The sequence below is a fragment of the Coffea eugenioides genome, unplaced genomic scaffold (assembly GCF_003713205.1).
Source record: "Coffea eugenioides isolate CCC68of unplaced genomic scaffold, Ceug_1.0 ScVebR1_3091;HRSCAF=4238, whole genome shotgun sequence".
Classification (NCBI taxonomy): Eukaryota; Viridiplantae; Streptophyta; class Magnoliopsida; order Gentianales; family Rubiaceae; genus Coffea; species Coffea eugenioides.
In genome coordinates this window covers 16,031-31,151 of record NW_020863636.1, presented here as the reverse complement: position 1 = coordinate 31,151, position 15,121 = coordinate 16,031, and the positions used below count along the sequence as shown (strand labels likewise).

The 15,121-nt window shown below is 38.4% G+C and overlaps 3 protein-coding genes across 4 annotated transcripts; 1 reads left to right on the top strand and 2 right to left on the bottom strand.

The window, feature by feature from the left end:
* Positions 1-1,741: 1,741 nt before the first annotated feature.
* Positions 1,742-2,718, bottom strand: LOC113757423 (zinc finger protein CONSTANS-LIKE 16-like). The gene has a single exon (XM_027300727.1). The coding sequence runs from the start codon at positions 2,570-2,572 to the stop codon at positions 1,742-1,744; it is 831 nt and encodes a 276-aa protein (XP_027156528.1). The 5' UTR covers positions 2,573-2,718.
* A 4,572-nt stretch (positions 2,719-7,290) lies between these two features.
* Positions 7,291-11,717, top strand: LOC113757425 (protein FLX-like 3). Of its 2 annotated transcripts, none has more exons than XM_027300729.1 (5): positions 7,291-7,436; positions 7,547-7,674; positions 10,092-10,620; positions 10,843-10,988; positions 11,142-11,717. In XM_027300729.1, the coding sequence occupies exons 3-5, from the start codon at positions 10,094-10,096 to the stop codon at positions 11,264-11,266; spliced, it is 798 nt and encodes a 265-aa protein (XP_027156530.1). In that variant the 5' UTR covers positions 7,291-7,436; positions 7,547-7,674; positions 10,092-10,093; the 3' UTR covers positions 11,267-11,717. The 2 variants fall into 2 exon arrangements, with proteins under 2 accessions (XP_027156530.1, XP_027156531.1); XM_027300730.1 differs by having other exon boundaries at positions 7,543-7,674.
* Positions 11,718-12,062: 345 nt separating this feature from the next.
* LOC113757422 (homocysteine S-methyltransferase 1-like) lies at positions 12,063-15,121 on the bottom strand. The gene is made up of 7 exons (XM_027300726.1): positions 14,586-15,121; positions 14,178-14,234; positions 13,622-13,827; positions 13,367-13,496; positions 12,839-13,042; positions 12,661-12,732; positions 12,063-12,529 (listed from the first exon to the last, which is right to left on the bottom strand). The coding sequence occupies exons 1-7, from the start codon at positions 14,754-14,756 to the stop codon at positions 12,386-12,388; spliced, it is 984 nt and encodes a 327-aa protein (XP_027156527.1). The 5' UTR covers positions 14,757-15,121; the 3' UTR covers positions 12,063-12,385.

Genomic DNA, 15,121 nt, shown 5'->3' with positions numbered 1-15,121 from the left:
TTGGGCTTTCACATCCTCAATTCTTTGGGCCTTCTCAAGAGCCTCTGTAAACGTATTAACTTGAACTGCCGCTAATGCCTCCTGGATTTCCAAATTTAGTCCTTGTATAAATCGTCTTATTCTCCGTCGCTCCGTTACCACCAATTCGGAAGCGAATTTAGACAATCTAGTAAATTTGGTCTCATATTCCAGGCACACTTAGGGTTTTCCCTGACCGCACCCAATAAATTTCGTCCTCCTCCCTTTCTTGGACTAACAGGTGGAGATACTTTGCATTAAATTCCCTTACTAAAGTTTCGCCATGTCCAACCGTCTGTTCTCTTTCCCACTGGCCTTAATTCAGTCCACCAACGCGCGGGCTGGTCCTTCGAATTTGAAATACAGCAAAAATTTACTTATGTCTTTGCTCCCGTGTAATTCAAAGCCGCGAAAATATTAGTCATTGCCTCCAACCACTGCTCAGCTATATCTGGATCAGGCCCTCCTTGAAATTTCGGAGGTAGGAAACTTTTGGAACCTCTCAAGAGCCTTATCCTCTCCGATCTCAAGGATTCCGGGTTTGATTCACTGGCATTGACCTTGTTGATCTACCAGTCGTGCCAAGGATATTTGTCATTTGTTGCATCGCGTCGCCATTTTGATCTCCAGCCTCACCCTCGGTCCCCTGTTCTTGCTCGGCCACTGTTTCTCCTTTCTTCTCTCGGTTTCTTGAGCTTGCCTAGCTCCACGGGCCACGACTAGCTCCACGTCCACGACTACGTCTCGCCGTCCATAATATGTTTTCCCCCTCTCTTTTCTTCTTTTCCCCCAAAAAGGTATTTAGATGAATTAAACACAGTAAATTGACTACAGTACAAATTCTAGCATTCCCAAATACACAAATCAATATATACCGCACATAACGCCATATCAAGAAAGACGGAAAGCAAATTACAACAAATCATATCAAGTTGAAGATAACATCGTACACACAGTATCTAATCGTCATGTAGTAACAATGATACAGGTAAATCAAGGAAAAGGTTAAAGCGTCCCAGTATCAGCTCGGTTCTCTCACGTCACTTAGCTAGTCCAACTAGATGTCCCTGACCTCTTTGCCCAATTCTAGTCAGACAAAGCCTGTTTCATGTTCCCAATCAAGCTCAAGTCGTTAGAGCGCCGCAACTCTAGAGTACTCAGGCACGAGAACCGAAATAGATAATTCACACTCGAGCTGCAGTCCCAAGAGTAAACTATCTACAATCGGCATCCTACCTGACATAATAGTAACAAAACCTACTATGGTCCTCAGATACCATGAGAAAGTTAAGACCTATAACATTCGCATTCATAGCTTCACTTAGTCCCTCAACTTATTCACCACTTAGTTCCAGGGGTCACTCCGCAACAAGAGACCACGCCGAGCAGCTATAGGTTTTTTATCTAGGTATTTAATGGTTTGATCTCCCGGCTCTTCTCTCACTTCTCTATAGCTAACCTTCATCCACTTTGGTCTTTCCGACTTCGGTACTGCTTTTTTTTCTTTGATTTTTTTTACGCCTCTTCCTCTTTTTTCTATCCTTTTGTTTTCCTTTTTTTGCTCGCCACCCCGTTCGTTTCTGTGATTTTGTGCCTTTTCCCTTTTTGTTTTTTTTTCTGTTTTTAATTCTCATGTCTCGATTTCTTTGTCACTTTTTTTTCCATTTTTTTTTTTGCCTTAACTTTTATTTTTTCTTATTCATTTTAGTTTTTTTTCGTGTATCTATTCCTTTTCCTTTTTATCTCTACTCATATCAATCTCTCCATCAATCTGATTATTTCCCATGGCAACCTCCGCTTCTCCTTCATCTTCAACCTTCACTCTTCCACTCCCCAGAGAGCTATTATCCACTAAATCTGCCTCTTTACAATCAGAAAGTCCCAACCCTTCAATAGCAAATGATTCGTCATCGAGCCCTTTGCCTAATAAGCTCTCAACATCCGCCGCGAACTCAGCAAGCTCCATTTCAGATGGAAGAGGTCCATGGAACTGATTGATATCATTTCCACAGTCATAAACTGTACCCTTAGATTCATCAACACCTACAGCATCAGCAGCCTCCCCATCGTTTCCCATATTTGTTGCAGCTTCATTAGAATTTTCACTCGTGCGTAATTCAGCAACAAATGGATCGAATATAGGAACCCTATAAAGAAGTTGCTCCTCGTTTTCTTCATGGGATGTTTCGATTTCATCAGAACAAATTTCAGGGACAAGATGAAGAGGGTTTCTTGCTGGCTCTTGATCAGATTTTGATTTTGCATGCTTTCCTGACCTTGGTGTACGTGCCTTTTTTGTGAAACCATGGTGCCAAGACGGCACGGAAATTTCTAAAGAAAGTTCTTTGGAGGGTTTGAGAGATGAAGTTTTGAGACGAACCCTTTCATGTCTGCGAGCCAAAGGGTTGGCTGAATGGACTGAAGCATCACAATTCTGGCAAAGGAAAGCATCATCAGCTGCGCAATACCATCGTGCCCTTTTTCTTATGCAATTGTCACAAGCTCTTGCAGTTTTGCCACCCATAGCGTTGGCTAATTTTCTGTCTGAAACCATAATCAGCGTTTAATACAACTATTTACTATATACTCAATCTTCGATTCAGGTTGAATTTGCAAAAATCCAATGCATATTATTAATGGAGGATCCAAAAGGGTGTGGGAGAATTTTGGTGATTTTTACAGAAAAATAACATTTGGTGCAATTATTGTATAGAGGAGAGTGTGACCCACTGTGCACTTTTTCAGTTTATATGAGGACTTGAAGGCCATGTTAGGGTGCACCTTTTTGGGAGGGAGAGTTGCACTTTTGGGACCCCCAATGAGGCCTTATCTGTTGCTCCATTGGCTGCACTAGAAAAATCATCCTATTTTCTGTTTTTTCATTGGCTAAATATCCAATCAATGGGATTTCTAGAGGGGACCAGTAGCTGAAAGATGAGCATTAGTCCTTGATCCGATCCATGGGTTCTCCCTCACAGTCTCAATCTTTCCAGTGTCAATTTCTTCAGCGCTCACTAAATTTGAAGAAGACCCTTTTGTTGGATTGTCTCTTTTCAATTACACCTGTTTAAAGTTCAGGACTCTTTGCCAGCGGTCCCCTTTTCATTCGCTTTTCCCTCCCCACCGAAAAGCATCAAAACCCCACACCAAATTACCTTGTTTCACTACATAATAATTCATAGTGCCATAAAAATCATATTACCAGTGGTAAGTTGGTAACGTATCATAGAGCAAGAAATGCGAAGAAAAGCATTGACTTGTACTTATTACCAAGTGAACCCAATGTGTTTCAATGCTTGTTATGGTGATGGAATCATGGAGCCCTAAAGAGATTTTGATAATCAAAGGCGTAAAAGCTAATTTACAAGTGCTTTCAAAGTAATACCAAAACGTTACCAGTGTCGCATCTTTTATCATACAATTGTTAGCTTACTGCATTTTAGTATGATAATGAAATGAAAATTGTAGTAATCGCAGGGTATGCCATACAAGCAACGATAAAAGAAAGGGGGGAGGGATGGGTTGGGTGGTATGGGGGGAGGGAGTGTAAGCAAAAAGTCTCGAATTCGAGTTCTTCTGCTTACACTAAAAAAAAAAAAAAAAAAAAGCAAAGATAAAAGAAAGTTGGTGAAGTAATGCAACCATGAATATTTTTTCTAATTACTCTTTGTCATCATTTTTGTTGTTCTTATATACTATCAACTTGATTGAGTTAAAAAAAATAAATGAATAAATAAAACTCGAGTATCAACTGATTGCTAAGTTAAAACTTTGATTAATTTGATGTCAACCAAATGAAACTATGCGGGTAAATTAAAACTTTCACCTCAACCAAATGAAAGTACTCGAGTGAACTAAATCAATTGTTCATCAGGTGAGAGATCCTTATCAATGGAGTTTCTCCAAAGTGATATGCACCTCATCTCTTGATATTTTATTTATTCTCACAAAATGATCTTTATTTCGTACATTCAAATTTTCTGTGGGTTGCAAATTTTGTATTATCTAATGATTCTGACAATTCTTGATTTTGGCCGAAAGGTGAGAAAACAAGAGAATGTTCTATAACTTCTTATTTCTGATGTTTTCCTTTTGCTCCTTTGTGAGTCATAATCAATAAGCTTATATGAGCTAGGACTGAAGGGTACGTGGAAAACACATTGCCCCATGTTTACCCCTGGGCTATCACTTTACCTGTCCATGAAGCCTAGTCATAAGCCATATAATCCTCCTTCCTTGGATTTGGATCATACATATATCCCATAAAAGGCAAAATTGAAGAGCTTTCTCTTTCATAGAAATTGTTTATGACCGGCATGGGGATTGTATTCATTCAAGTATGAGGAATTAAGCCTTTGACAATGAAGAAGATATCTGTCTGTCTAAGGTTTTGATTTAATTAGTAAAGATAACGAGACTAATTGGCTAAGAACACTTGACAAATTGGAAACGGAAGGGGAGAAAATATCACAGGATAACTCTGATGTGGAAACCTCATCCATGCTGGTAGATCTAACCAGAAGCAGCAACAGCAGCAGAGTAAAATCTTCTCTATTGTCTTGGATGTTCCCTGAGAAAGTATGATAGGATCATGGACATGAAAATGAGCCACTTTGTTGTTACCTCCGCTTTCTATCTTTGACACGTAAATGTTTTTATGCATACAAATGGCAGAGTCCATAGGTCACAGTGCATATTCGTCAACTGAAAATTGTCAGAGAAATGACATTGAAAATTTCTTTCTAAATTGTTCAAAAATAATAGGAACTTTTGATACATATCTAGAGTACTCCAGATATTTGATTTAAAATGAAGAAACCTTTGGCACATGATTCATCACAAATGGAGTTATATTGGGTTGTAGGCCAGTCAGATGATATGGCATCATTGCAATTTAATCATCAGCTTTTTATTTCTGTGTATTGTACATTGCCCGGTCTGAATAATGGATTATTGAACAAAAGAAAATAAAAAGTTTAAGTAGATTTTTTTAAAACTCTGATGGGCAATGGTCCAAGCGAGACTCCCAGAAGAACTGCAGAATGCGTGCAGAGGGAGAAGATAGTTGAAAAGATCTCTTGAGACTGCAGAAGGCATGGACGAGTGATGGGTAAACATGGGATGTCTGTGGCATCATGGAAAAGTCCAATTCCGCCAGGTTTTTTGTACTCCAGTGCGGGCTCGTACCCATCTTGGAAGTGAAAAATGAATAATTACTCATGGCTGTATATGAAGTAGCTAAATTGTTAATAGCAAATGTACCGCCGATCGAAGCCAGGAATATTTAAGAGATATATGCATAGGGGTTCAGTTCTAGATACTTGCTCTTATATACCGAGGAAGAATATCTAAAGATAAATAGAAACTTCACCTGAAAAGAGGGAAAAGATGTGTAGCCAATTTTAAATCTTAAGGTTGGAGGCGGCCATCTTCCCAGTTCATTGGATTGAATGATAAACGGAAAGAAATAGCATTGGTTTACCTTTTTATGTCTTGGAGCGATATGTAGTTTACAATAAAGAAAAACTTGCCAAGGGCTTTAAACAGGAATGGTGCGTCAAAATAAATTAATGAAATCATACCAACGGAAAAGCTTTTTGCTTGTTGCTTCTTCTTTTTTCCCCTGCATGCGTGTTGTGAAGTATATTTAAGGAATAGAACCGTGGAACGGGAACTAGTTGTCAATCTGGTGTTTGGTGTTGGTCTTAGTACAATAGTTGAAGTGCCAATTTTCACAAAATTTGTTCATATGATCAAGTATCCGGGATGATTTAGTATTTCAGCCATTATTAACATTTTGTTATCTATGACGAAGTTTTATTGCAGAATGCTCATTCTCAAGCATCACTACATGCAATTTTGGTGCGCTTCAGTAAACATAATCTGGTGTAATCAGCTGGTGTTTTGCTCGAATGTGGTCATTCTTTTTCTCTTTTTGTATGCTTTTGAAGAGGTTTGAGCTCATATCAATAAAAAGGTGAGACCATTACTTTAGTTAACTAATCTTTCATCCACCATTTCGAAGGTTTTGTAGAGTAATTCTGACAAAGATAAGGTGCCCTTAGTGTTCCATTGAAGCGTTTCCCAGAAACACACAAGACGTGCCGAAACAGAAACAGAATATTTTGCGGGGCTGTAAAGACGTATCGAAACACACGAGAACTGGTGAATGAAAAAGAAAACAAATGCTTCCCACATCGAAGAAATTCTAAGTTTTCGTCACTTAATAAGCAGATGCCCAGGAGCCCCTTGCCGCCGAGCTTCGTAGCGCAAGCTTATGACTCAAGCGGGGGCATTAATGTGTTGGAACATTGGATTGGCCCTGATGGTAGGGCTTGTGGAGCTATTCGCCGGCCTGCCCATTCCAAGCGGAGAGCTGAGCCATGTGGTTTGGGCGGAGGCCTGGACAGCTTGGCTCCTAAAGTGGAGGATACTGCGTGAGGCTGGCTTGACAGAGCAACGAGAACTTCCCGCTCCTTGCAGTGGAAGGATAACGGGCTAGTGCTGCACAAGGCCACTAATTACCAAATGGGTCATCCTAATTGAACCAACACTTTTTGAAAATTTTTTTTATTTTCTTAAGGAAAAATTGCTAGATTCTGCAGTACAAACTTTTTTGCAATAAAAAAAAAAGAAATGAATCTTCAAAGATAATAAAGCGCTGAGTTTTCCCAATACTTGCAATCAAAAGAAAATTTCCAAAAAATACATAAAGGAACGGTAAGCACCAAGTTTTTCCAATTTCCAAATACTATTTAACCCAAATTCTCTTCACATTTGGTTTTTGAGTGATTAAAAGTCTAATACCTACACATTTTCAAGTTTACTCAATCTTTATCACCCCTAATAAATGAAATGTCAATATATGCACGGAGTTTTATATCATTGTTGACTAAAAATAACTCTTATTGCATTTTAGAGAAGACATCAACCCTCTAAAAAAACAATTTAATGGCTGCAAAAAGATGCACAACATGACCTACCAAACTATATTGTAGATGTAATGGTAGAGAGACATCCCAAAAAAAGATTTAATTCAACGCAATTTTTTAACTTTTCAAATAAAATCGATCTCAATACATAGAACGAAAAAAAGAACCAAAAATAAAATTGTGCATAAGATAATTTGAAAAAGAAATGAATTGAAAAAAGGATGACTTAAAGTGACATGAGAAAGATATATAATTAAAAGATATGAATTCGGGACTTTTCATTTTTACTTAAAAGAGAAAAAGATGGCTTTTAATGGGCCAAAAAATTGTTGCAGGAGTGTCACAGCCCGAATGGTTCTCTCTCTTATGGCTTATAACAGCACCTCTCCTGAGCTCAGCGGGACAGCAGGGAACCTTGTAACTTCACAAACGTAAAAATTTTCGTCCTAAGATCAGAATTATCTCCAAATCCGCTGTTCTTGCAAGGTAATCTCTCTTCCCTTTACCTTTATTTGTTCAAGTTTCGGTTACTTTGTTTAGGATAATACCTTTACTTCTTTCTGAGGCTCGAGTTTATGTTGTTTTTCGTAAGGCAGGGTGGAATTCTTGATGATACAATTTACCCTCAAGAATTGAAATCTATGCAAAAAATAGATTTTTTCTTCCTTTGATGGTCCAGCAGAAAGCAAAACATTAGGTTACGGACTGTTCTGTAATTAATCTGGTAAGGAAAATGTTCTGAATTTAATTATATCTTTCACTTGGTGTTGGTATTTTGATGGAAAATTGAATCTTGATACTTAAGCTATAGATAGAACACAAGTTTATTAGGCTATTGTTGTTCTTTCAGAATGTAAGTTAGTCATTTATTTTGGGTTTTTAACTGTAAAGTCTATGAATTGGTGGGAGCATTTGATTTGAATATGAGTGATAAAAATTAAAAAAGTGAATGACTGAGATTGCACATTTGTGGGGACAAAGAAAAATTGAGGAATTGGAAATAGTTATCATCAGTCCAGTAGCTGCCCTGCTGCTAGACTTGCTGTGATTTCTAATCCCAAGGTTTAAATGGAATTTGGTTAATGATGGCTTCTTGCTCAGGATGAGTTTGTCGATGCAAATTGCATCATTACATATCTGCAATTTTATTTTTCTCTTTCATGTCAGTGTCGCGAATCTTGGGTCAACCTAAACATGAAGAAAATAGCTGTGTCACAGATATAGGGCATAGATAGTGCAGTTTTGGCATTAGAACTTACTGCCCTTTAGGCTTTTTCTTTTGTATCTTGGTCTTATGGATAAGCTTTTTCCTCAAGAAATAGTGTGGAATTTCAGCTTGAGTTTACAAGACATCAGATAAGATTTCAGAAATTTAGCCCCTGTTTGTATATCCACTTGCTGATCTGCTAACACATAGAGTTGGCTACTTTGCAAGGTTCTATGTCTTGGCTTCTTTTTCTATTTTCATCATTTTAGTTGTATTCTTTTGGTTGAAACCTGTAACTGCAGAAATCTAGAAAATCTGGATGCTGACTGCAGAATAATGACTTTGTAACTAATTAGGGCAAGCAAAGCATGGGGGGATTATGAAAAGTAAGAAAATGGAAAATGTTTAGTATGACAATCCTTCTGTGATCGTATTGTGAGACATGGATGCTGCTCATTGCCTTCCTCTTGAACAGAATGAAGTAATGTGCATCTAAAATGTTATAATTGTATTTGTTGTGACAATCATGGAAGAGCCTCTCATGTGATGAATGTTGCACAGTCTAATAGTTCCTTAAAGGGGCCCAAATGTTTAATCATGATAGTAACGGGCATTGAAAGATTGGTTCTATGAGATCATAGCATTAGGTGGTTTTCATTTGAATTTCTCCTCTAGAGAAGTTGAAGGGTATTTGAGGTGGATATGTTGCAGAATAAGTATTTCATTATCCTCTAGAATAAGCATTTCATGATTTTTTGTACTAGCTATAAGATGTTGTGTTCAAGTCTTATTATCTTCTATCAATTATGGCCAATAGTTCATCATGGGGTTGCTAGTGCTTGTCTATCACTTCTATTTTCATTCTAGGAATAGAAAGCATGGGGCCTCAAGGATCGGAAAGCAATTAATGTTGCTCAAAACTGTGAATGATACTCAAGTAATAAAGGCTTTTAGAAGGTTAACCTAATATGAATGTGACATTATTGATGCTAGAAGTTCGGTCTCGAGAGCTTGTATTGCTCCACATAGTGAATCTATCTTGTGAAAGATCAACTAGATAGCTGGGTTTTTGGAATTCCTTAAGGATCAACTAGATAGCTGGGTTTTTGGAATTCCTTAAGGAGAAGGTGGCTTGCATTATGTGCATTTTCCAATTTCATTGCATTTTAACCTTGAGGACATTAGTGAAGCTCGAAAGTTTCAGTAATATGATTGCAATGAAGTAGACTCGAGTTAGAACAGAGGTAACAAATGCATTCAGTTTGATGGTTATGGACTTCAAATGTGCTTAAACATGTAATTTGCCTTCACAATTTTACCTTCATTTGTAAATGTCATGAGTATGGAGTTTATCAATACTGTTTCTTTCACTTCAATTCCACATCGAATGAGCCTTCATATACGTTATTTTGGAAAACTTGGGTAGCAAGGCATATGTATACTTTTACATGTGGACAAATGACTTAGGTGGCATTTGCATCAGGTTACATGGGCCATCCACATTCAGTACTTACTCAGAAATGTCAATAAAGCCAGATATTGTCATTTATTTCCAATTTATATGCCATGAGAAATAGTTTGGAAGGATGTTGAAATCTTTCCTTAACAAAGATGCCTTTGACTTGTTCTTTGACGGGCTTAGTTAACTTACCTGTGGATAATGTTTGGTGGTTTCTTTCTTTTCTTGCAGTCAGGAGGATGTTTAATGAGCTTTATTGTAGTTTGAACTTTAAAGTGTTTATTTGTCACCTCAGATCTTTATGTTTTGATCTCTGCCAAAATGTAAAAGGAAACCTTTACTGTTTCATCTCTATGCATTCTGTCAATTTCACTTAAAAGTATCTGGGCATCTATAAAATTGTTTTTAAGGCAAAATATATTTTAATCCATGAATTTACCTATAGTGATCTAATATTAGTTGTGTTGGACAACAGCTATGGCAGGGAGAAATCGGATGTTCCGTCAAACAGATAATATCAGGGGCTTCCGCAATGACCCACGGGCTATAATGCACCGAGGAGGTGGACCTCTACCTCCGCATCCTGCAGTCCTTGAGGAGGAACTTGAAATTCAACATAGAGATATGCAAAAGATTGTTGCCGAAAATGGCCTCTTGGTTGATGAGAATGTGTTTCTTCAGAGTGAACTGACTGCTGTTAAGGACGAAATTCACAGACTGAGTCAGGTCCTTCCTCAAATAAGAGCTGATAAAGAGGCACACACAAGGGAGTTGATCGAGAGAGGAATGAAGCTTGAGGCTGAGCTTCGCTCTGCTGAACCACTCAGGGCAGAGGTAGTCCAATTAAGGTCAGAATCTCAGAAATTAAATGCATTACGACAGGAATTAGCTGCCCAAGTTCAAGCTTTCAATAAGGATATTAATAGATGTAAAGCTGATAATCAGCAAGTAGCTGCCATGAAGGCTGATATTGAGGGGATGCACAAAGAACTGATCGAAGCAAGGTATGGACATATAAATTTTTTTATTACAAGTATATTGATTATGTTCTTGCTGGCTCATCCAATCGAGCCTTCCTGCTCCTGTCCTCCATGGTTGACCAGTTAACAGTTAAGAGGAAAGTCATGTCTAAAGAGAGCAAAATCATCTGTTTGAGAGATGAATTATGGAATCTGTCAGGTTCTGATCAAGTATGACTTTTTGGCATTTTTTGATGGATATTCCAGGAGCATATTTGAGTTTGAGAAGAAAGCAAATGAGCAACTGGTGGAACAAAACCAAGCAATGGAGAAAAACCTAGTCTCCATGGCTCGTGAAATAGAAAAGCTCCGAGCAGAGCAAGCTAGTTCAGAGAGGAGAGCACGTGGTCCTGGTATTGCTCTCTCACTCTCTTCCCCTCACACCACACCACCACCCCACCGAGGGCACTGGATGGTGTTGCTTCTGCTTTAGTCATGTGTAACATGTCTTGCTATCTCAAGTTTGAACAACTATTTAGCATGTCAAAACTTTCGTATTTTATCAGGTATTGGGACCTATGGAATGATGAATGGAAGTCCTGAAATGAGATATCGAGGTAATTCCTATGGTGATCCCTATGGCAGTGGAGCTTGGGGATCCTATGATAAGAGAGGGCTTCCTAGACGCTGATCATGTACAGAGATGATGAGTTTGCTTTTGATCTGAGGAAATTTCAGAAGAAAGCTTCTCATTCACTACTGTTCATCTTTGCTAATGTGTACAGAGTCTCCATCAAGCAAGTTTATGCCTGATCTTTCTGGAACTAAAATACATTGGCGGACTTTTTCCGGTTGCTATAGCTGATACAGGTTGATGTACTAACTTTGTTCATCCATGTAATAAGCTGGTTTTGATATGCACTTTTTCTTATTTCTTTCTTGCAAAAAGTGCTGGTGAAATTTGTACGACTTTATGTCACCAACAACTAATGTTGTCATATGACCTTTGTGCCGCCCGTGCATTCGCGACCGTTCGAGAGATCTACCATTTTCTTATGCTTTTGGAATGTAAAATTGGACTGCACAACGTATTGCTGGTTTATATGCATTGTTATTGTCTCCCTTGATACTGAGGCTGGAAATGAAGGGTCAGTGCTGAAGTATAGGGTTGTATAGTGTTGTTGTTCTAATCATTGTCTATGGATAATAACCGTCGCCCAAATTTTCATTCTTTTCTTGTTATCTTGGATGTTGATTATCCCCATTTTGATCTGGTTAAGCTACCAACTCCTCTTGACCAATTTTTCTGTGAGCACGTCCAAGATGAAGCCACGAAGTTGCTGCGGTACCAAACATGTACTTTCGCAGCATTACTATTCGACGAAGATGCTAGGATTCCAATTAAAAAAGCCCTCACAACATTGCGTTTGTCGAAGTTCTAGATCTATTAAAACCTTTTCGTCGAGGTTTCCTTCTTCCTGCTCTTCTGATTGAAGCTGTCCATGATTTCATTTTCAACTACAAGAAGTCATGCAGTATTTCTAAGTTGAATAAATGAACACGTAATCCTAAAGGATAACTGTACTTCTTTGCACCCCTTTTGGACTAAGACTATGAGGTTACAGAAGTTCCTAAAGATTGCCCACTGCTCATCATCCCCTCCTATCCCTTGCCCGGAATTATGCAGCTAGACTAACAGCTATATAAATTAAAAAGAATAAGTGGAACAAAGCTATCATTTCATGAATCATAAGGGAAGAGTATTGGTGGAGCAATGTCTTTGACGGTGACCCTTTGAACTGAGGAGGCATCAGGACCTTTCTTTGAGGGCCTTTGAGATGGCACGAACAGTATCAGGCGTGGTCCGACAACAGCCACCGATGAGTTTAGCTCCTGCGTCGCGCCATCTTGTAGCAAACAACTCAAATTTTTCATCGTCAAAGCATTTTGATGGCTGTTAAACAAACACTAACTAAATTAGGGAGCCAGTTTCTGGACAATGCACACAAGATTTAGTCATGAAAAAGCTCTACCCTACACACACTCAAAAGGAATTACATGTAAATCAAGGTACAAATTACTCACCAGCCACCTTTTAGCTACACCATCCCATATCTCCCCACTGTTGGGATACACTACTATGGCCTTCCCAGTTAACTGCCAAAAACAAAATTAGATTAGAACACTGAATGTAAGATTAACAAATATAATAATAAGAAAATACTTTTTCATACACTTCACTGGAAGGGATCTTTGCAATTACCTCTCTGAATTTCTGAATCAGGGCTAGGACAAAATGAGGCGGAGCACAATTAATCCCTACTGCAGTAACTTTGTTACTTTTGTTTAATACATCTAGACATTCATTGAAGCTCTCTCCTGATGGAGCATTCTTGCCATCTACAGAGCTAAAACAGATCCAAGATGGAATCTGTACATTCTCCTCTTCAAGAAGTTCTGCGCACGCCTGCCAGATAATTTGAGTAAGTCGTGTGCTTATCAATTATAAATGACATCCACATGCGTCATGGAACATCTCATGTTTGAATAACTAAGTGTTGCAAGAATGTCCCATGTGCTGTATTCTCATTTCTGGCCTAATAATTAAACCAAAGGGGACGCTAACACCTGCCAATGAAATGGTCAAGATGTGTTGATTCATTGTTCTGCACAATGCGTATTGGTATTTTCATGTGAGAAACTCGTCTCTCATACTGATTTAGATGCATGTTTTAAACAGTTATCAAACTTCAGGGGGAGGACAACCCAAGGAATTACTGGGAGAGCATACCTGAGCTTCTAACTTGTTAGGAATGGTTTCAAAGGCAAGTAAATCAGCTCCTGCTTCCACAAGAACTTGCAGTCTTCGCCTATGAAAATCCTTGAGCTTATCCAGATTCACATCCGGCCCATAATTCCCACTGCCAGACAAAACACAAGAATGAAATCACATAAATAAGATATATATCCAATGAAAATTGCCCAAAAGAAAACGTTAAAAGCTTTTGTTTTTGCAAATCAAAACAATGCATGTTAAAAATGTTACCTGTACTCTGACCCATCCGCAAGATAAGCGCCATAACTTCCAATGGAGGCTGCAACTAAAGCTTTAGTACGGTTTTGGTAGGGATTCGTTTTAATGGCGTCCCAAAACTTATCCCGGGCTTCAACAGCCAATTTCACACTTCTTCTTAACAGAGTCTCTGCTTCTTCAATGGATAGTCCCCTTGACAGGAATCCCGGAATAGTAGCCTGCATTCACATAATAATAGCATATTAACTTTTGTAAAGAATTACTAAACATCATCACAAATTGGGATTTGACCAAATCTCATTGAGCACGTTGTTTTTTTTTTTTTAATCTTTGATGTTAATAACCTCACAAAAAAATCCAAATCTCTCAAAAATCCTTGTATTCTGGCCTTGAACTAATCAAGCAGATAACATTTTTTCCTGTCCTCTGCAATGTGTTTCCTATCCTAGGATGCAATTCAAGATTCCCAATTTAAAGAACTACACATCAACCTAAACCTAGTATAGTTAGGTACATATCGTAAGCAATAAAGCCTCATTTCTTAACTGTTGAAAGTGCCACGACGAACCTGATAAGATGAAGTGACCAATATATCTGCACCTGCTTCCAAATACTCCTGGTGTACCTGCACTCATCCAAAGACATCCAATTCTCCAAATTTAGTCCATTTCTTGGCTATGTTACACCTATTCACTTGTTACAAAATCACAAACCCTGAGTTTTTCCTTCTACCATTTCTTTTCAGGTATTGCACGTACTAGTAACCACCTTGATCTAGTGAAAGAACAATCGTCATAATTTCAGGATTCAAGTTCCACTAGTGTATCACGTATTCAATTTATTGCCAGACGACATATTGAAACTTAATCACATGTATGGATGCAAGTTAATTAATTACATATTTACATGTAACCAATTGATTGCATATGTTTTTCTGGAGAAGACGTATGTATGAACTATGAACAAGAAGTTCTACCTTTTTGATAAGATGAGGGTCTTTGATCAGGCAAAGAGCACTCCAAAGAGGGTCATTAATGGTGGCACCATGCCTCTCCAGTTGAGTAGCAAAACCACCATCCAGGACCGCACAACCACCTGCCTTTTCAAGAAAATCTTCCAATGTAGCACTTTCTTTCCCTATCCCCATATTTCTCAATTTTCTTTTTCACTTTCTATCTTCTTCTTCCTCTTGTCCTTCTCGTTTTGAACCAAAAAATGCAACTAGTACAACAATAATAGCGTGGGATGATGGGGACAACGAGGTAGAGGCAAGAGGGAGGATATAATATGTCACCACGTTGTGGCTTTAAAGGCGCCGGTGACAGAGGAAGAGATTTAAGTGTTTTGCTGGATAAAGCCAATTAAGGTTTACAGATGTATAGGCTGTTCTTGCTAAATCTTGGGAGTAATTTATAGGATATGGATGGATTGGAATGTATGAATAGATAACAGCTAATGAACGCGGACGGTTTATGCTTTCAGGTTCTTATTTGTCTTCCATTGGGTCGGTTT